Source organism: Haliotis rubra, unplaced genomic scaffold (genome assembly GCF_003918875.1).
Source record: "Haliotis rubra isolate DU_JTF1 unplaced genomic scaffold, ASM391887v1 Scf98, whole genome shotgun sequence".
Taxonomy (NCBI): Eukaryota; Metazoa; Mollusca; class Gastropoda; order Lepetellida; family Haliotidae; genus Haliotis; species Haliotis rubra.
In genome coordinates, this window is record NW_025767723.1 from 407,183 (window position 1) to 428,671 (window position 21,489).

Below are 21,489 nucleotides of genomic sequence, written 5' to 3' on the forward strand. Positions count from 1 at the left end.
TTGCAGTAGTAATTAGTAGTTTGCAAAGAGTGGCTTCTTACATGTAAAAGTTGCCTGCGAAATCTGGTTTTAATTATTTCGTGTCTGTCAAGGTTATTGTACTTCATATATGCCATTTAGATACGCTTGAATAGTTGAGGGGAATAAAGATAGGTGCAGTTACCATGCAAAACCGATTTACATTGACCAATGAGACTTGTAATCTGAGATCAGGAAGTGGGCTATGTTACCACGTAGTGTGAGCGTGACGCTTGGGCCTACCCGCCTTGCAACAGATTACAGCCGTGGATATCAGAACGGTGAGTAAAACGACTGTAAAATATTAAAGCAATAAATTGCAGTTCGAGATCAATTCGTATCATCGATATTCCAAATAGGCATACATATTTTTTTCTAAATATCCGTATTGTGTGTTTATAATACTAATTCACACGAAAAGCAATACCCATGAAACATACTATATTTCAAAGTGGCAATACAGGCATGGTCTATAATATACACAGTAGCTCGGGGAATTTGTCATTTACGTTCAGGATAGACTGGTGTAATGTCAAATTGTTTAATATCAGCGTGATCTGTGTTACATAACAACGTATGGTATGGATTTACAACTTCTTTAATATTTACAACACGACGTTTCTGGGCTACTTCTTGCCCCTTCATCAGGTGCATGACAGAATGTGATTGATCTCTGCACATCTCAATATGTAATACTATCTCACTTGCTTCCTGGACATACTATATATTTGGCTCGTAATCACATTCTGTCATGCACCTGATGAAGGGGCAAGAAGTAGCTCAGAAACGTCATGTTGTAAATATTAAAGAAGTTGTAAATCCATACCATACGTGTTATGTTACCTTCCAACTTCCAAATGCCCATCAAGCATGTGATCTGTGTTGATCACAATTCACTAGTTTTGGTTAATGACACCATATTCCTGTTGTTGCTAATTGTGGACATTTTTGTTTGTGTTGTGTGTCTGTGTTTGCTTTGTTGTTGGCCAGATGATGTTTTAACAGGAATAAAGCGTTGTGAATAGTTTTGCAAAGGTGTTAACATCGTATCGATATATAGTAATTGACATATGATATATCTGATATATTTTACTCTATTTAGATTTCACCAGTTTGATACCGATGACGATAACACCATGCGGCTGATGAAGTTTTACAAATCAGCCCAGAAGTTGTATGGGAGAGTGTTCTATTCATACGGCCATCTTGTAGGACGTTATCCCGTCGTATTCATCGTCGCTGCGCTGGTGTCTACAGGAGTGCTGGCTCTCGGACTTCTTCGCATGGAGTCGGAGACGGATGTTGAGCGTCTATACACTCCCATCAACAGCCAGGCTGTTCAGGACAGAGACAAGATGAAGGCCAGCTTCCCAGACTGGACAGGAACAAACTACAACACATACAGTCTGAACGCCGAGGACAGGTACGGTGAGATCATCGCCATCTCAGATGGAAACATCTTCTCCAATACCAGCATTGGTGAGATGAGAATCTTGGTAGATACGATTAAACAGTTTAAAGTTGGATTTAAAGGCAGGACAGTTCACTTTTCAGATGTATGTGCGCGCGCATCAGACTTGTGTGTCATAAGCGGTGACTTCCTCTTACAAGATGACTTCCTGTCCTCTCTTGAGCAAGGGAACGTCACCTACCCGGTATGGAACGACGTCGACATCTCCTTGTTTGTGGCAGGTGTAAATGTCTCCGGTGAGGTGCTCGAGTCAGCGTCAGTGATGAAACTCACCTTTCATCTGCGGCAGGACAATGGCAGCATGCTGGCGTCAACACTCACTTGGGAAGATACATTTGTCGCACACATGAAGAACGAATCCTCTTTCCTTAAACAGCCAAGGGTTCATTTCGCAACGTCCCAGTCCTTAGGTGATGAACTCAACCAGAATACTGACGGTGACATATACTGGTTCTCGCTGTCCTTTTCGATGCTGATCACATACGCCAGTGTCGTGGCAAGTGGAGACTGTGTTGGCTCCAGGAACCATCTGGCCAGAGCTGGGATCCTGGCTGCAGGATTCGGCATCCTGACAGGCATTGGTCTGGTGTGCCTCTGTGGTGTCAAGTGGGTCAACGTGGTCGGAATAATGCCAATCATGGTTCTGGGTAAGAATCGTAATGTTCAAGTTAGGATTTGGTGTATTGTGTTGATATGTGTTTGGTGTTTAACGCCGGCAATATTCCTGCCCTGTAACGATGACCTGGAAATAATCGAGTGTGGTCCAGAAGAGCCAGTGGTTGATATTTAGAGCGGTAATCCGCTCAGTCAGGGTACCAATGACTCGCAATAATCCAAGTCTCAAAGCCTGATCACCCGATCACCTGGGTCGCCTCTTAATTTCACTTCAGTTTTACCTACTTTTCTGTTATACCTACAGCTGTAGGCGTGGACGACATGTTCCTGATGATGTCAGCGTGGGCCGAGACGAACATCCACGGCGACGAGTGGGACATTCCTACACGTCTTGGACACACCTTCACAAAGGCTGGAGTGGGCATCACCATTACCTCCTTAACAGACTTCCTCGCCTTCATGGTTGGAGCAACCTCCGACTTCCTCAGTATCAGAAATTTCTGCATCTTCACAGGTGCGTGATCAGGCGCGATGAAAATGATTTAAATGAAACTTAAAATACATGAGGTTGATCCACAGCTTCACCTTTACCTTGAACAAATCTGATAGTGTAAAATATGTAGTAGAATACGGAATACTGTTTGGGACATTTCATTTCAAAGATCTCGAAAATGAGAAAATGTCATATATTCCGCAACAATGAATATGAAGAAATGTGTTTTCAAGGTCTTGTATAACAAACTGATATGTACGCTTAAATCGGTGAGGAATATGTTTAAATGTTCACTTTACGACTATAAGTAGTTGGAATGAATTCAGGTATGAGGAAATAACCTCAAGCGGTCATGTAATAGTGCCAATTGTAACAAAAGAACTTTCCTTCGAATACACGTAATTGTATCCATCATCATTCAGGTAATTGAAGGGCCTGAAACCTTAAGTCAAGATTTAGAACAAGAGTACCGATAGTGAGTGAGTTTAGTTTTACGCCGCACTCAGCAATATTCCAGCTATATGGCGGCGGTCTGTAAATAATCGAGTCTGGACCAGACAATCCAGTGATCAACAGCATGAGCATCGATCTGCGCAACTGGGAACCGATGACATATGTCAACCCAGTCAGCGAGCCTGACCACCCGATCCCGTTAGTCGCCTCTTACGACAAGCATGGCAAGATCAATATTCTAACCCGAACCTTCACGGGTAAGAGTACTGGTAAATATGTCTTAAATAATATTGTTTTTATAATATTTATTTACTGCATCGTATGTCATGTTCCAGGTGTGGCCATGTTGTCATGTTTCTTTTTTCAAACGACGTTTTTTGCTGGATGCATGTCACTTCAAGGACGGCGGGTGGAAGCATCACGCCATTGCTGCACGTGCCACAAGATCCCCAGTCGGGAGGAACTTACAGAACAAGGGAGACCATTCTTGATTATATGTTGTTGTGGTGGCAAGCCACCTCGTGAAAGACGTGATTCGATCTTTGAGAAATTCCCATCATTATGTCTTACAAACTTTCTTCTCACCATCCCTGGGAAGGTGATAACGCTTGTGATGTTTGTGGTCTATGTATCCGTTTCCATCTGGGGCGTAACAGGTTTAAAGCAGGGTTTGTTCCTAAACCTGTTGGTCCCACCATCTTCATATTACCATGGCTATAGTGTATCTAACTATCACTACTTTGGGGTCAAGATACCTGTCCAGTTTGTGTTTAACCACGCAGGTATTGACTACAAAAACGAAACAACGCTGAAGCACGTGAAGGAACTCTTTCACAATATCGGACAGTCTTCTGATATGAATAATGGCACTACAAAATGCTGGCTTTTGGACTATGCGTCTTCTGAACATTTCAACATAACCTCAAACTCCATCTTCATTAAGAATTTACAAGAGTTTTTAAATGATAGGTCTGATTTACGAAATGACATTGTGTTCGGGTCAAATGAAACCATAACGGCATCCCGGTGCCACATGTTTTCAAGAAACGTCCCTGACTCAGTGGACCAGGCTGGTCTGATGCTGTCCACGCGGCAGATAGCCAAGTCATCCCCAATGCAAACATTTGCCTACCATCCCTTGTTCATCTACTTTGAGCAGTTCGTGGCAGTTCTTCCCACGGTTCTGAGGACTGTTGGTGTAGCTGTAGCTGTCATGGTCGTCGTCACTGCCATCCTCCTTCCTCACCCCGCCATAGTCGCTGCCGTCCTCTTCAACATCCTCATGATCCTCCTGGGGATCTTTGGTTTCATGGCTATCTGGGATTTGAGCATCAGTGCGATCACAATGATCCACCTGGTTATGAGTGTCGGGTTCTCTGTAGATTTCACCGTCCACGTGTGCTCCGCCTACATGTTAAGTGAAGGGCAAACACGAAATGACCGTGCAAGGAATGCCATAATACATGCTGCTGGTCCAATATTCAATGGTGGCTTGTCAACATTTATAGGCATCTGTACGTTGGTGGTCTCACAGTCCTACGTGTTCCAATCCTTCTTCCGCATAATGGTGTTGGTCGTACTGTTTGGGATGTCGCATGCTGTGCTTCTCATGCCGGTGTTGTTGTCTCTGGTGGGTCCTATGGAGTCCAACAGACTAGAACCTTCCCACACTGCAGACAAGGGAGAAACGTCAACCTCGGGCCAACATTCAAACGTAGACGAAATACCCTGCACAGGCAATCATTTCAGCCATTTATGACGGCAACGTGTGAATAACTGTGTTTGAATCAGTCAATTGTTCGATCTTTCAATTTTTAATGAGAATCCACGCCGTCAGAATCCGATGGCAGACTATACTCTGAATTCTCTGAAGATATATAATTTTGATTGTATCAAATAAACCCATTTAAATTAAAAAGGAGCCCCAGTGAGATGGGAGCCTGAGGAGATCTAGAGTACTTTCATTCGGGGCCTTAGCATTGCTGGAGGGTTAGGCAGTAGGGAAATAGTGATCCACTTTTCCAACCATTATTATGATACACTGTACCGATGCTGTAGGTGGTACCCCTTGCATCTTTATACTGGGATAACTGAATTAATGTGTACTGCTGTAAATATTGCTCAATAAAATCTATGCATGTCTGACAATATGCGTCGTATGCGTTTGAGTGTCAAAGTGTTAGAATGAGTGTGGTGAGTGTGTGAGTGAGTGAGAGAGGTGAGCGACTTTGTTAGAGTGAGTGAGTGTTCGAGAGGGTGGGTAAAGGTGTGAGGTTTGTGTGTGAGAGTGTGAGAGTATGAAAATGAGTTTTTTAGTGAGTGTGGTGAGTGTTTCAGAGTTGTGTGTGAGAGTGGTGTGTGTTTCAGAGTTGTGTGTGAGAGTGGTGTGTGTTTCAGAGTTGTGTGTGAGAGTGGTGTGTGTTTGAGAGTGGTGTATGAGAGTAATGAGTGTTTGAGAGTTGTGTGTGAGAGCGTGAGTGAGTGCTTGATAGTGTGTGTGAGAGTAATGAGTGTTTGAGAGTTGTGTGTGAGAGCGGTGTGTGTTTCAGAGTTGTGTGTGAGAGCGGTAAGTGTTTGAGAGTGGTGTATGAGAGTAATGAGTGTTTGAGAGTTGTGTGTAAGAGCGTGAGTGAGTGCTTGAGAATGTGTGTGAGAGTAATGAGTGTTTGAGAGTTGTGTGTGAGAGCGTGAGTGAGTGTTTGAGAGCGTGTGAGAGTAATGAGTGTTTGAGAGTTGTGTGTGAGAGTGGGGAGAGTGTGTGAGAGTAATGAGTGTTTGAGAGTTGTGTGTGAGAGCGTGAGTGAGTGTTTGGGAGTGTGTGAGAGTGGTGTTTGTTTCAGAGTTGTGTGTGAGAGTGACGAGTGTGTGAGAGTGGTGTGTGTTTGAGAGTTGTGTGTGAGAGTGGCGTGTGAGTAAGTGTATGAGAATGAGTTTGTTAGTGAGTGTGGTCAGTGTTTGAGACTTGTATGAGAGTGTGAGTGAGAGTTTGAGAATTGTATGTGAGAGGGTGAGTGAGTGTTTGAGAGTTGTGTGTGAGAGCGTGAGTGAGTGTTTGGGAGTGTGTGAGAGTGGTGTTTGTTTCAGAGTTGTGTGTGAGAGTGACGAGTGTGTGAGAGTGGTGTGTGTTTGAGAGTGGTGTGTGAGTAAGTGTATGAGAATGAGTTTGTCAGTGAGTGTGGTCAGTGTTTGAGAGTTGTGTGTGAGAGTGGTGAGTGTGGGTGAGAGTTTGAGAGTTGTGTGTGAGTGTGGTGATTGAGTGTGGACAACGGTTATATTATAATGAGTTCGTGAGCGATGGTGGTGAGTGAGTGAGTATGGTTTTTCGCCGCTTTTTAGCAATATTCAAAAAATATCATGACGCTGGACACCAGAAATGGGCTTCAACATTTCGTCCATGTGGGGCATCGAACCCTGGTCTTAAGCGGGGCGAGCGGCCGCTTTAACCATTAGACTATCCCAACGCCGCTATGGTGAGTGAGAGTGATGAATCAGTGAGTGAGAGTGGGGAGTCACTGTGTGAATGGTAAGCAAATACGTGATTAGTAAGTGTGTGAGAGTGAGATTATGAGTGTGTGAAGATGGGGATAGAGTGAGGGTGACTTTGATCGTTTGAAACGAGAGTCACAATTTGCAATTCCCGAACCAGGACTAGATAAATAAAGCATCATGACACGGATTTGGCTGGCTGATCGATACATAGTCAATTTCAGTCCTGCTTATCAAAATGTGCTAAATGACTTACAGGTACATTTGTGTGAAAATACTCCTATACATCAAGATACTCCTATCTAAATATACGACCCGTGAAGATCCGGGTTAGAATATTGATCTTCAGTAACCCATGCTTGTCGTAAAAGGCGACCAACGGGATCGGGTGGTCAGACTCGCTGACTTAGTTGACACATGTCATCGGTTCCAAATTGCGCAGATCGATGCTCATGCTGTTGATCACTGGATTGTCTGGTCCAGATTCAATTATTTAGTTCAACTTTAAACAACAAGCAAAATAGTGCACAACATTGACGAAACGATAAGTTACATAATACAAAATTTGATAGATGATTATTCACAGACCGCCGCCATACAGCTGGAATATTGCTGAGTGTGGCGTGAAACTAAACTCACTCACTCACTCTAAATATACTGAGCAAAACTGAACACTTTACACTGGAGATTTTTTACTAGGTTTTTAACATTAGGTTTAAGACAATAATTCTAGTTGTATAATGTGCACAGAACATCTTGACATCAAAGGAAAATAAGAACGTATCGCCGAAACTCTTTAACAACGATAACGTTCATGATGTCATGGTACCCTCCAAAACGAGTGGAGAACAATTTAATTGATGTCTTCCTTAACTCTTTCGCTGACTTATTTTACAGCTGGGGATTTTGTAGTAGTTTTTGAATGACAATTAGACGTTGGACGAACATGAATACATGACATGTTTCATGGATAGCAACTTCAGAACTTCTTTCTTTTTCTTTATATATATACCGGTCAGATTTGGTGTAGTTTACACAGAAACATAAAGCGATGGTGAGTTTACAAGGAACAGAAGTGAACATATACCGTGCTGCTCTTAGGCTGGTATTTTCCCCTGACAAACTAAATATATGCTACGTCAAAACCGAGTTCCAGTTTATTCATATGCTCATTGCTTTCTTTACATGAATTTAATCTGTCTAACGCCCTTCAGGTATTTTAAATGATGTACGCCTTTGTACCTTTGAGAAATATTAGAAATGTATTTTACGTTGTACATAATACATGTACAGCCAGTGTAATTGGCATTATAACAAAGGAAAAATGACTTTTGATCCAAAAACCATTATATCCAGTTTGGCATTATAACCAGGGTATTATATAGGCAGGAAATCCGTTCTGGCAAAAACATGGCATTACACTCAGGGTGTCATTATAACCAGGGTGCACTGTATAATCTGAAAATGTACAGATACAACACATTCAGTTGTACAACACAACGGACTGTAATGAGAAATATGTGAGGATGCAGAGTGGATGAATGAAGTTATGTTGTTGTAAGTATATCTACACATTAATTAGTAAGACTATACTTACCCCTGGTACTAGAAATCTAGTATCTTAACTAGTTGCAAAATATTATTGTCTTCAAATTGTATGTGGGACTTCTTTAGCTAATCACAAAGTCGCCGCGAATAGCTGCAACATTGCTGATGCTGTAGTCAATCTTTATTTACTCACTCACGAATGATAAAGGCCGTTTCGGTATTATTTGCCCACCGTTTTCGCTTGCAGCCGTTTTAGATATAATCCAAGCTCCATATCAGCGCATGCTACCGTCACGGTACATCAGTATCACACGCTGGTAACGGTACGTCGCTGCATGAAGTTCCATACCGTTATGCCTGCGCATACAAAGTAAGGAACCCAGAAATGTTTTCAATGAAAACTGCTTCATAAATAATCGTTTGTGGGAACTGACAAAAATATCCCATGCCAGGTTTGTTTGTTAGTAGTTCATCAACGACGAATGCAACCCATTTAATTTGTATTTACCGTGTGAATTATAAGCTTCAACTCTCTAAAAGCACGATTGTCCTGTTTCAATCCAACTAGTACCGAAACAGGAGTAAGGACATGTAAAACATTGTCAATAAGCCATTTGAATACTTGTATCGATAGTAACATTGTGCTCTAATGCGCTTTACGTGAGTAAGTGTGTATATGGTAGCAACATAAGATAATAGAAGGGCAAACAAACGTTTTAAATTCAGGTTACACTGGTTAGGGATGTATTTCATTATTTGTGTGAATATTCCCCCCGCCCATTATTGCTCATGCTACAGATTGGTGCCAAGCGTATTATGCACTTGACGTAATTTCCATAGACTTACATGTTAAATTAGTGTAGCATAAATAATTTTCATTAATTTAGTTTTCGTAAGTAACATATGTTATATTTGGGATTACACTTTCTCAGTAAAGTACAGATTCTAGTAGTAGTACTTTTTGAGGGGTTGAGTCCCATCCGGGATTCGAACCCACACCCTCAGAGTCAGGCACCTAATCGCCAGCACACAAAGTCAGACGCCTAGACCGCTCAGCCACCGCGGCTTCCACAAAAATGGAAGTCGGACAACTGGTAGTCTAGACTGCGGACTTTGTGTACCCCTCTGACAAGTGTTAATTGGCACAGCTCCCACGGCCATTTAGTTTTCGTAAGATCCAAGTCAAATTTTGCACATTTGTGATGAATTATCTTACCTGCGATCACATAAGTTGTTAAATTTTCCGTTGCTTATTTATCGAATGGCAACATTTTAATCAACATGTGCACAGTGCCGTAGCACCTTTAACATGGTGGCCTATGGGATTGTGCATTGTGAAACCATAGTGAGTGAGTGAGTGAGTTTAGTTTTACGCCGCAATCAGCAATATTCCAGCTATATGGCGGTGGTCTGTAAATAATCGAGTCTGGACCAGACAATCCAGTGATCAACAGCATGAGCATCGATCTGCGCAATTGGGAACCGATGACATTTGTCAACCAAGTCAGCGAAACTGACCACCCGATCCCGTTAGTCGCCTCTTACGACAAGATAGTCGCCTTGTTATGGCAAGCACATGGGTTGCTGAAGACCTATTCTACCCCGGATCTTCACGGGTCGAAACCATACGTAAGTTGATACATGTGATGTGATTAGTTACACAGTGGTCGGAAAATTGAACTGAAATTATGTGCGCAGAGCAGAAATGATTTCAAATTTGACAGTCAAATTTTACAAAGATCCATCCTCAACTCACATCATGAAAATTATTTATGCTACAGTGAAATAACATGTAAATCAATGGAAATTACGTCAAGTGCCGAATACTTTTAGCACGACTCTGTATCAACCACTGTTCCGCTCAGATCAGGCTCCATATTGCTAAGAGTAATATAGCTGTCATGTAGCTGAAATATTTCTGACTGGTTTCATTCTTTGATTCGATGTCCCCAAACAAAATAAATATATAAATGATTACGGTTGATAATATGACAGTAAAGACTCGCACACCTTTACATACGAAGAACCTGTCAAAAAACAAAACAATTAACAACAAAAAATATTCAAAGGCTCCTTGATACACCAGCAATGAAACAAACTTTACTTTTTCATGTCATGTCTCTGCATTCTCACAACATGCATTAGTAGTTACCCATGAATATATTTTTATGTATAAATGATTATATTTTATATTTTCAGATTCTTTTTGTTTGGAATTCCAAATGAACTTGACCTGGATGCAACAACTATGTACAGTGACTTATTATTGTGAAATGTAGGGGCTTGTGGAAGTATACTTTACTGCTTCATGCCTGCTTAAGTTTAAGTATCATATATATAAATGGCATTATTACACATAAATCTTGGAATATAGCATAAGCAATAAGATATTATGTGTAGTGGAGGTACCAATGATGACCGAATCTTACAAATGTGGGGTTTGCAAGCGTACTTTCAGACGGAAGTATAATTTCACTCGGCATTTGACTATTCACACAAACTGCCAGATGTTTTCCTGTGAGACATGTGGAAAAGAATTTAAGCACCAAGATGGTCTAGAAGCACATGGAAAATTCCACACAGGGGAAGATCTCTTCGAATGTGGTGTGTGTAATGCCAAGTTTAACTACAGAAAAAGCTTACAGCGTCATATGCTCATTCACAAGGATGAAAAGAGTTTTGAATGTGAATTCTGTAGTAAGTCTTTCCGTAAAATGGGCATCCTGAAAAGACACAGGACTATTCACACAGGAGAAAAGATGTATTCTTGTAAAATCTGTGATAAAGGCTTCACTCAGAAAAAGAACTTGACAGTGCACTTGCGTTTACATTTAGAGTTTTTACTGCACTCTTGTAAGTTGTGTGGAAAACGGTTCAAGCGGAAGACTGATCTTAAAGCACACCATCAAGTTCATACTGGAGTCTCTAATTTGTCATGCAGTATTTGCAACAAAACCTTCTCAAGGAAATACACGCTGAATCAACATCAGTCTGCTCATGCAGGCTCGAAAATGTTTAGCTGTGATTTGTGTGGAGAATTGTTTACATACCAGAGCACATTGATAAGACATAAAAAATCAAAATGTTCAAAGACCTTTTCCTGTCATATTTGTAAGAAGATATTTACAAGGCAGAACCATCTATCAAATCATCTCAAAGGCCACACTGAACATCTTTACAAATATTATTCGACTCCAACTGATGACTTCTCTGACGTTGACATGCTTGAAAGCTACATGTGTTCTCTGTGCAAGAAAGATGTTAGTTACCTTGACCTTAGCATGCATTTCAGACTCCATACAGGGGAGCTAGTGCAATGTGAGGAGTGTAGGGAGGTCTTCTCTGACAACAAGATATTCGAGCTGCATGTACAAACTCACAATATGCACAGGATGGTTGACACCACAGTGTCTGTTAAGTCAGAGGCTTCATCTGACACTCAGGGGTAGACTAACGAGCAAGTACCAAAAACAGCAAGTTTATGCAAGGATTTATTGTTTTCTGAATTCAAGTTACCTCAAATAATGCAATAGAAATGAGAAGTGATATCTAGCTGGAGTTCTATCATTTATTCATTGTAGAATCCCCTGACAATCGTTTCAAGTTGCATGTCTACAATTATCTGTTCAAGTTTCTAACACCAGTATTAAAGCAGATTTGTAAGTATTACATGTAACTGAACTCTTGTCACTGTTTCTAATGACTTTGGACAGGGGTTTACAGTACAGAAAGTGTTTGTTTTCTAATGTCCTGCTCAGGAATATTTCAACTATATGAGTGAGTATTGATGTGCGCAATAAGGGGAGATAACTTGTATTAACCAAGGTAGCAAGGCCGACCACCTGATCCTGTTAAACACCTACACATAAAGTATGTGTTGCTGAAGACTAATTCGAATCTAACTCCTCGCAGTCACCACCAAGGTGCTCATGAGGGACAGAGAGGGAGGCATAATGATGTAATTGTAACCTGAATCATCATCGTTCTGGTGTCAGTACTTCTTAAGAACTAGCTACTTGTCTGTTTGTTGTTACTGATTTTACCATGGTTGATTTTCGTTGGAATTTTGCTATCAACTTTTTATCATTGTTTGTGTTGTTCTTATCATTTGTTGATATACTAATTTACAAATATTTCTGCATGACAGCATCAATGCATGTTATAATTTATGAAATTTATACTTTTGAATTATTTGTTAGGATGGTTGGGACATGGAAACGAAATACAAAAACACATGTCAGACTTCAGTATTTTTGTTAATAAAGATTGTGTGAGTATAAAGCCGTGTATGCAGTTTTCAAGAAAGTGGTCACATCAGTCTTGTTTACAATTCATTTATGGTAAAATAGTGAAAAATCTGAAGTTCACAGTTCTAACCTACATAGGTAGTTTGTGTAGGCTCCTGGTGAGGTATGGTGATCGGGAAAAAAGTCATAGGAAAAAGATCATTAATTTTAAAAGTTAGGTTCAGATGTGGTTCAGAGAAATCTATGTAGTGCTACTGATGATAATATTGTTATGACGTGTTGAATAAATACATTATTTATACTGACTTTTTTGAGTTTATGACTTATTTTCCTACCCAAATCTATGACTTTTTTGTTATGACTTTCTTTCTTTTTTACATACTGAGGTACAGGATGTGATTTCATTCTTTTTCCTTACCTGCTTCAGGTACATCGAAGTGGATTAATCAGGTTGCACCATGTTTAAAATTTTGATATAACACCTCCAACATAAGTATTGGTTCTCAGGTATTGATAATACTGGGTTGGGGTGGCCGGTGGCCTAATTACGGAAATAAAGTGAAGGGAAGATCATCAAAATATTGCCTGCACCATATAACCATATTATAACAATCCGATCTCTGACACTGACAAATGACAGTTCTTTATCAGTGAGAGGGATATTCATTCCTTACCAACTTTACTTTCTCCAGAAAAGTTCACTTTAGTCAATGTCTGAGAGCATGCTTTGATAGATCGTTGCTTTGTAACTGACATTTTCATTCATAGATTTAATGTCTTTTCTGCTGGGCAAAATCAACTTGTCCACCATTACAAATGATGTATTACACACTGACGTCTGACATCCATGAAATGTTAGAAGATTGTGTACAGTGTGTGGTCTGTCCAACTGGGCATGAGAACAGACTTGTTTGCATTTGTTTTTCTTTTGGTAACTGATTCACCTGATACACATGCTGGGACAATACACATTCATAGGAGAATTAATGCTGGAAACTTATATCAATAAAACATCTGCCATGGAGTATTTATACAAGTCATGCTGCTGGGTGCAGCTGACAATAAGAGTTACCTGCACTAGTAATAATTTACCTGCACCTCTGCAACCAGACAATACAAGTTACCTGCACTAGTAATACTTTACCTGCACCTCTGCAACCAGACAATACAAGTTACCTGCACTAGTAATACTTTACCTGCACCAGTGCAAGCAGACAATACAAGTTACCTGCACTAGTAATACTTTACCTTCACCTCTGCAGCCATACAATACAAGTTACCTGCACTAGTAATACTTTACCTGCACCTCTGCAGCCAGACAATACCTGCACTAGTTACCTGCACTAGACAATACAAGTTACCTGCACTAGTAATAATTTACCTGCACCAGTGCAAGCATACAATACAAGTTACCTGCATTAGTAATAATTAACCTGCACCAGTGCAACCAGACAATACAAGTTACCTGCACTAGTAATACTTTACCTGCACCAGTGCAAGCAGACAATACAAGTTACCTGCACTAGTAATACTTTACCTGCACCTCTGCAGCCAGACAATACAAGTTACCTGCACTAGTAATACTTTACCTGCACCAGTGCAAGCAGACAATACAAGTTACCTGCACTAGTAATACTTTACCTTCACCTCTGCAGCCATACAATACAAGTTACCTGCATTAGTAATAATTAACCTGCACCAGTGCAACCAGACAATACAAGTTACCTGCACTAGTAATACTTTACCTGCACCAGTGCAAGCAGACAATACAAGTTACCTGCACTAGTAATACTTTACCTTCACCTCTGCAGCCATACAATACAAGTTACCTGCATTAGTAATAATTAACCTGCACCAGTGCAACCAGACAATACAAGTTACCTGCACTAATAATACTTTACCTGCACCAGTGGAACCAGACAATACAAGTTACCTGCACAAGTAATAATTTACCTGCACCAGTGCAACCAGACAATAAAGGTCCCCTGAACTAGAATGATTTACTTGCACTAGTGCAATTAAACAATAAAAGTCCATTGCACTAGTAATAATTTACGTGCACCAGTGCAACCTGGATGTAGCAAAATCGACCCCTAAGATGGTGTTCTGACATCAGGTTTTGAACTCCATTTACTTACTCTACAAGAAGTTGTCCACGGTAATCATCTACATTTGTTAGTCTTGATATTTGCATGTTTCTTTAGTATTAATTTATTTTCCAGTTTGATCAGGCCTTTCATATGACTTATGGTTTAATAAACATATTACATGAGTGATCTCTGGAAATTATAGTTGGAATAAGTGGATAAATCTGGCTTAAGCTTAATCAATATCCTCAGTGTTTTACTTTGACTCACAAAACCTTTTCTCCACAACTTCCAATGGATTGGTTGTATGTCATTACAACATGGGGATGGGGTAGCCTAGCTGTCAGCTTCATGCTGAAGACCAAGGTTCAATTCTCCACATGGGTGCAATGTGTGAAGACCATTTCTGGTGTCCGTTCTAGAATATGCTGAAAGCATCCTAGACTCACTCACTCACTCACTCACTCCTTATAGTACACTAATCCATAACAGCTGAGATAGCATTAGAGAATGAAGACCTACAAACGTAATTGGGAAATCAGTACCTTTAATGTGAAGTGTTGAATATTTGTGTTACGAAGATATTTTGTTAACTTGTTTCCTACCATACAAGTGTTAAGTTGTGCATGTACACTTTTTGTATGTACTACTACTGTGTTGTATAATGAATGTAGAAATAAACATGATGTGCCACTGTTATAGTTATACTTACTTGTTTATAATATGACAGTGTTGAATACAGGTAAAGAAATACTGGGTAATATGATCAAATGCTTCATACCTCTGGAAATTATTGATATAATGGTTGCTCATATTGTGTGTAATTATGACATTCAGTTAACAGTTTTATAAAACAATATGTTGAATAGTAGTACAATGGGTCCCCAGTACAACACACATGTCTCAACTTGGGATTAGGTGCCCAGTACTCCATACTGGTTTCAACATGTGGGTAAAAGGCTCCCTGACCCATAGGGGCGGTGAGGTAGCCTAGTAGTTAAGCGTTCGCTCACCACGGAAGACCCTGGTTCGATTTTCCCACATAGATACAATGGGTGAAGCCCATTTCCGGTGTCCCCCGCTGTGATATTGCTGCAATATTGCTAAAAGCAGTGTTAAACCAAACTCACTCACTCACTCCCTGACCCATACATTTCTCAGCTTGAAGCTTCATGGTAAGTGGGGTCACGTCTCCAGCGATGACTCAACATGTCTCCTGTGCACCATATGTGTCTATACGCAGAATATGTGTGATGTGACCCATGATTGTCTCCTTTAAGAAAACGCTGCAGAACAGCATGCTAGAGTATACATAAGATATGTTGTGAGTGTGCCATGCTTCCTACAGCAGGTGATCTTTGGTGGATTAAGTGCCCACTACAACATAGAATTGTCTCCATGTGATCTCGCACAGGGATGTTTTGTTTGCACCTACTTATAATAATAATAATAATAATAATAATAATATGACAATCAATTATGGAGGTCGGGGTTTGATCAATGTGGAGGCTCTTCATGATAGAACTTTACTGTGTACTTTTGCACATATCTATTTATCGGATGATCCTCTGGTGATGCATGTGAAGACTCATGATGAAAGCAAGGAATTCCACAGCTATTTTAAGCGTGCCAAGGTTGTTGGACACAATCGGAAATTTGAGGTTGATTTTGTTAATGGCAATGTACTGCTGGACGGTACAGCGATGGGAGTAAACCAGGTGAAGTTATTCACCAAGTCTGCTCAGAGTCGGTCTTTTGTGGAGAAGCTTTCTGAGAAGCCATTGCATCGTGTGTACATGGAGTGTGTGGAACAGAACAGCAAACCAACCGACTCCTTCGCCTGGATGAAGTCGGCTGGTCTCAAATGTTAAACTGAGGGTTTCCTTTTTGCTGCATGGCTCGTTGCTTTTACTACCGTCTTCGTCATGCTTGTGGCTTTGACACCGAGGTCCATCCATGGTACGACCCTGAACATGTCCAGGGCGTCATGGAAAATGCTTTCAAACTTCCGTGGAATAGGCCCATATACAACCTCAGAAGAATTCCAACTAACAAACCTGATCTTGTTCTTTTTGATAAAGCCAATGAATTTATTTATATCATTGAATTTTCTGACCCTTTTGACAGCAATGTGATTGGCAAGATTCAGGAAAAGCAAGATAAATATGCGGACCTCGCCTTTGAAATGTCTCGCTTGCATCCCAAGTACACTGTCGTCAGGCTGCCAATTGTTCTCGGTGCCCTTGGTTTGGTACCTCCTGATCTCTTGGCGCAGATGAGGAGAGTGCCCGGGTTCTCCACCGGGAGCACAGCCCTTCTGACACTCTGGGTAATACAGAAGGCTGCAGTGTTGGGGAGCCTTCATATTCTCCGGAAAGTTCTTGGTGGGTTCGACTAGGCAGTGTTTCCTGGGAGAAGTCCCATTCGCTGTCTGGGCTGCGTGTAGTGGGGGCGAGGGCCCTGAGCTGATGATGAGCCTTACCAGCCTGACTGTGCCAGGATCACCCGACCCCTCTCTGCTGCATTTTCATCTTTAATCTGTAAAACATAATAATGTATTTATAAAGTGCCTAATATCCTCCGTAGAGATGCTCAGTGGCGCTGTGACAATACTGGGGAAGGAAATAGTTCATATAACTTTTACAGAAAGGCAGCAGTGAATAGATGGGTCTTTAGCAGAGTTTCTTTCGATGAAGTGTTCCTGATTTCCTTTGGAAGAAAGTTCCACAGTTGAGGGCTAACATTTGGTTTGGAGATCTGTGTTGGGTGAGGAGAGAGTCAGAGGAGGATCGGAGACTTCGCTGAGGTCCCTACACGGAGACGAGATGTTTGAGATAGTCGGGAAAGTTATCGTTGTAGAGGCAGTCATGAGTCAGAATGAGGATTTTGAAAGTAATTCTTGTAGAGATGGGGAGCCAGTGTAGAGACTGTAGTACAGGGGTGATATGGTCATGACGATGAGTGTGGGTGATACAACTGGCAGCAGAATTTTGGATTCTTTGTAGTTTCTGGAGTGATTTAGTAGAGAGGTTGTCATATAGTGAAGTACAGTAGTCGAGTTTGGAAGTGACAACACAGTGTATCAGAAGTTTACAGGTGTCAGTGAACATGTTGGAATCGAGGATGACACCAAGATTCCTGGCACTTTCTGATGGTAGGATGTCTGTGTCACCAATACGAAGTGAATGTGATGGCAAAGCAGTCTTCAACTTTTATAAGCTGATGTTTGGAGCCAATGAGAAGGAACTCTGTCTTCTCATTCAACATCAAATAGTTGGAGATCATCCACGATTTGATTTCATGAATGCAGAGCTCAAGTTCGTTGATATTGGGTGAAACATCATATAATTCAAAGGCAATGTAGATTTGCGCATCATCCGCATATATGTGGATACCAATGAAATGCCTCCTGATTAATGCCACCAATGGGGAGAATGTAGACTGTGTGAACAGAAGGGAGCCGAGAACTGATCCCTAGGGGACACCATATAACAATGGTGACTTTGATGATTGTACATTTTCGATTTTGATAGATTGTGTGAGACCTCGCAAATATGAGGAGATTCACTTGAGCACATTTTCTGTTATCCAAATGCGATGTTTAAGTTGATGCAGGAGTAGGGTATGTTCTATGGTGTCGAATGCGCTGGATAGATCAAGGAGCACAAGCGCTGTCACCTTCTTCTGGCCCATATTGACAAGGATGTCATAGTGGATTCGCATCAAAGCTGTCTCCGTACTGTGAGATGTCTTGTAGGCTGACTGGAACGATTCTGCGAGGTGGTTTGTTTCAAGATGCACCTTCAGTTTGCCAGGTACCACTTTCTCTAAACATGTAGGTATAAATGAAAGGTTGGAGATTGGACGGAATTCTTTCAAATTATTTTCATCAGCTCAAGGTTTCTTTAGAACTGGCGTGACTATTGCATGTTTAAAAGTACTAAATAGTATAGCACAGACTTCAACAGCCAGGTAGGAATGGGATCCAGTGGTAAAGATTTAGATGGTGCATTCTTCATGATATCCAGTACAAGGTTGACAGAAACGTGTCCGAAGCTTTCAAGCACATTACTAGAGAACTTGCTCTCATCAGACGTGGAGCTAGTTTGACTGTATCCTGTATCAAGATTGGTTCTTATCCGATGTATCTTGTCCTGAGAATGTAGCAAATGTCTCAACCAGAACAGTTGGGGTACTGTGCTCTGGAAGCTTTTGTTCAGAGTTACCCTTTAGAAGTTGGTTCAACAGTTTGAACAGCTCTTTTTGAGTTGTTCTTATTTTTGGTTATACCATCTGATACAAACTTTTTCTTTGCTGTTCTCAAGGCTGAGTTACTTTACTTCTGCTAACTTTATATATCTGGCGATGAACTTCGAGTTTGTTCCTGCGCCAAGACTTTTCAGCAGATGTTTCAAGTGTCTGACTTCATCATCATACCAACTTGTATTTGGGTACTTATGCCCTTAACCTGACTCTACTGTTAATAAAATTCATATGATTATGGATGATCAACTACTCGCCAGAGACGAAAAAGCCATGTAGTGAGTTCTTTCCTATGTGATTGGTTTGGTTGTCTGGCACTCAGCAATATTCCAGCTATATGACGGCGGCCTGAGTCTGGACCAGACAATCCAGTGATCAGCAGCATGAGCATCGTTCTACGCAGTTGGGATATGATGACATGTGTCAACCAAGTCAGCGTGTCTGATCACCCGATCTCCCGTTAGTCCCTGTCAAGAATGGGTTGCCGAAGACCAATTCTAACTTGGATCTTCTTATCTGATTGCATATCACAAGCACAATAGTAATTATATATACATATCAACACTGTCCGAGAGTAGTATGTTGTGCTCGATAATGCATATAACAATATATATACGCAGAAATATCGTCAAAAATACCAAATTTAGATAATTTCAAATACCACTCTATGAAAAGAGTTCTATTTTTTTTTTCTATACGTTTGTATATGTAAGAAATATTTGCAGAACTAGTGACAATACGCTCGCCAAAAGTGTTCTGGATAACGTAACCAGGGGCCAAACAATCTGCCTCCCTTCTGGTTTTAAGACTAATAAATGTAAATTCATAGGAAACATCCCACCTATTGACAGTTAACCTTTAAAGAAGCAAGTCAGGCTGACGGACCTTTTTCATCCACAGGAATTTGCCAAAAACTGATATCAGGGGCCGTAATTGTTAAAAAACAATATACAGCACCAATGTCAAACTCTTGACAAGTGTCCGTTGTGTACACATCCACACTTTATTTCATGGTATTTCAGACGTTTCTAAGAGAATCCATATTAAGTTGAAAATCACAGCACAGGGGCTTAAAACACCAATTTCCAACTACCTTTCAGATCGAACATCAGTGAGTATAATCTCATTTTTCCAGCTTACATTGTTTTTTCGGAATGTTGTCCCCAATGACGAACGTACGAATCAAATGACACTGACTAGTTAACTATATTGAATATGATGAGTAAAACCACTAAATCCGACAACACATTAATTAACGTTTGAATTAGTACGGTTCGCTAACAAGAATCTTCAGAAAAAGGTAGACGCATCATCGCGACAACACTCTATCAGCGTTAGGAGGGAGGAACCAGAGCTTTGAACAATTGCACCATTTGCACGTGCAACATGTGATGATTATGTAAGTAAATCGCATGGCAACGTACAACTAGCTGATTACCTTTGAGAAGCAGACATAAGAAAGAATGTACTACTCACCTGGTAACTATGTATACTGGTCTTACAGGTAAATATCTTTTTCAATCAGTAGATAATTAACAGGTGTGTCAAGCATAGCATGACAGGAACGTTTAACTGTCATGTTTGGGTTTGCCGGACACACACGTAGTTATTTAGGACATCTCTCATGTAATTTCACCCTGCAAATATACTTATGCCAATAATGGTTGTCACCCTTCAATTTTTTAATTGGAGAGGGGTGTGAGGTGTGGGGTGGGTGGGGGTGACTACCATTATTGGCATGAGTATACATTGGACCGAATCCGAAGGTAATAACTGATTGACCCGCTTCTCCGTGCACTCTGATCAATTCTTTTCTTGATCTAAACTCTTAAACTACATAAAAATAACTCTTAGTCCCATTGTGTCATAACCAGGCATGAAGTCATTGATAGTATGTTGTGTTTTGACGCAGTTATAATAATTCCAGCCATCAAGACCACCTGAAAAAAACTAACTTGGACTAGATCGCCACACAATCTTAATCAGTCGTATTTCTGACGACGGTGGGGTACCTAATTGTGTGATTGTGGGTTTAATGCCGTTGTTGCTGGAATATTGCTAAAAGCAAAACGTATCACCAGGTTGATGTTTAGAGGAAAGTCGGTAGTGATGCAGATTTTCCACGTTTTCCACTTTGTCGATACATATGAACACGAATATGCTGACAGACCTAGAAGCATAACCGATGCAAACCTCGATTCGAACTTCATGTCATGTTTCGTGCATGCTCATGGGATGCAAATCTGACGTCTGGTGAATACTGTTGGCAAGTTTTACCCCGGGATGTGGGTAACAATGACAAAACACTGGATTACAGATCGAGGGTTGACAGTTGATCGGAGAATTATCATATTTCGATTATAGTAGTGTCTATAAGATGGGGTCCAATGTCATTCGCCTAAGCCATAGTATTTGACAACAGTAATTTCAGAAGGTTAAAAAAATGAGAATTTGGAAGCAGTTTTAGGAATTCGACTATAGCTTCTTCACATATGAAACATTACCCGTGAGACAAGAATACTACTGTGCAACCATTTACCTCGAAATATTTGTTCCTGTTTACCTGAACGAGTCTGAGCGACTGAAAGCGCAGAACTAACCAGTTTAGCTTCAAGCTGAATTTTGATGGTAGGAATAGTTCCCGCAGTAATAATAATATATGACTAACTAAAACAATTCTTGCAGATATCGACAAGTGATGTGGGTTTTTTTCTTTCCAAGGAATAAAATGATATATATTTGAAAGTAAGCTATTTTAAAGTTACCATTAAGGCAAAACACTTAATATGTGTACATGCACATGTATTA

The 21,489-nt window shown here is 40.6% G+C and overlaps 2 protein-coding genes and 1 long non-coding RNA gene across 4 annotated transcripts; 2 read left to right on the forward strand and 1 right to left on the reverse strand.

The window, feature by feature from the left end:
* The first annotated feature begins 186 nt into the window (after nucleotides 1-186).
* LOC124265483 (patched domain-containing protein 3-like) lies at nucleotides 187-5,195 on the forward strand. Its single transcript, XM_046700280.1, has 4 exons — nucleotides 187-299; nucleotides 1,131-2,136; nucleotides 2,409-2,618; nucleotides 3,386-5,195. The coding sequence occupies exons 2-4, from the start codon at nucleotides 1,155-1,157 to the stop codon at nucleotides 4,807-4,809; spliced, it is 2,616 nt and encodes an 871-aa protein (XP_046556236.1). The 5' UTR covers nucleotides 187-299; nucleotides 1,131-1,154; the 3' UTR covers nucleotides 4,810-5,195.
* A 2,530-nt stretch (nucleotides 5,196-7,725) lies between these two features.
* LOC124265435 (gastrula zinc finger protein XlCGF8.2DB-like) lies at nucleotides 7,726-12,637 on the forward strand. Of its 2 annotated transcripts, none has more exons than XM_046700229.1 (2): nucleotides 7,726-8,536; nucleotides 10,284-12,637. In XM_046700229.1, the coding sequence occupies exon 2, from the start codon at nucleotides 10,496-10,498 to the stop codon at nucleotides 11,531-11,533; it is 1,038 nt and encodes a 345-aa protein (XP_046556185.1). In that variant the 5' UTR covers nucleotides 7,726-8,536; nucleotides 10,284-10,495; the 3' UTR covers nucleotides 11,534-12,637. The 2 variants fall into 2 exon arrangements, with proteins under 2 accessions (XP_046556185.1, XP_046556186.1); XM_046700230.1 differs by having other exon boundaries at nucleotides 7,726-8,454.
* Nucleotides 12,638-13,350: 713 nt separating this feature from the next.
* Nucleotides 13,351-13,654, reverse strand: LOC124265436. Its single transcript, XR_006895452.1, has 3 exons — nucleotides 13,632-13,654; nucleotides 13,439-13,527; nucleotides 13,351-13,386 (listed from the first exon to the last, which is right to left on the reverse strand). It is a non-coding gene; the product is annotated as an uncharacterized LOC124265436 (long non-coding RNA).
* Between the last annotated feature and the right edge of the window lie 7,835 nt (nucleotides 13,655-21,489).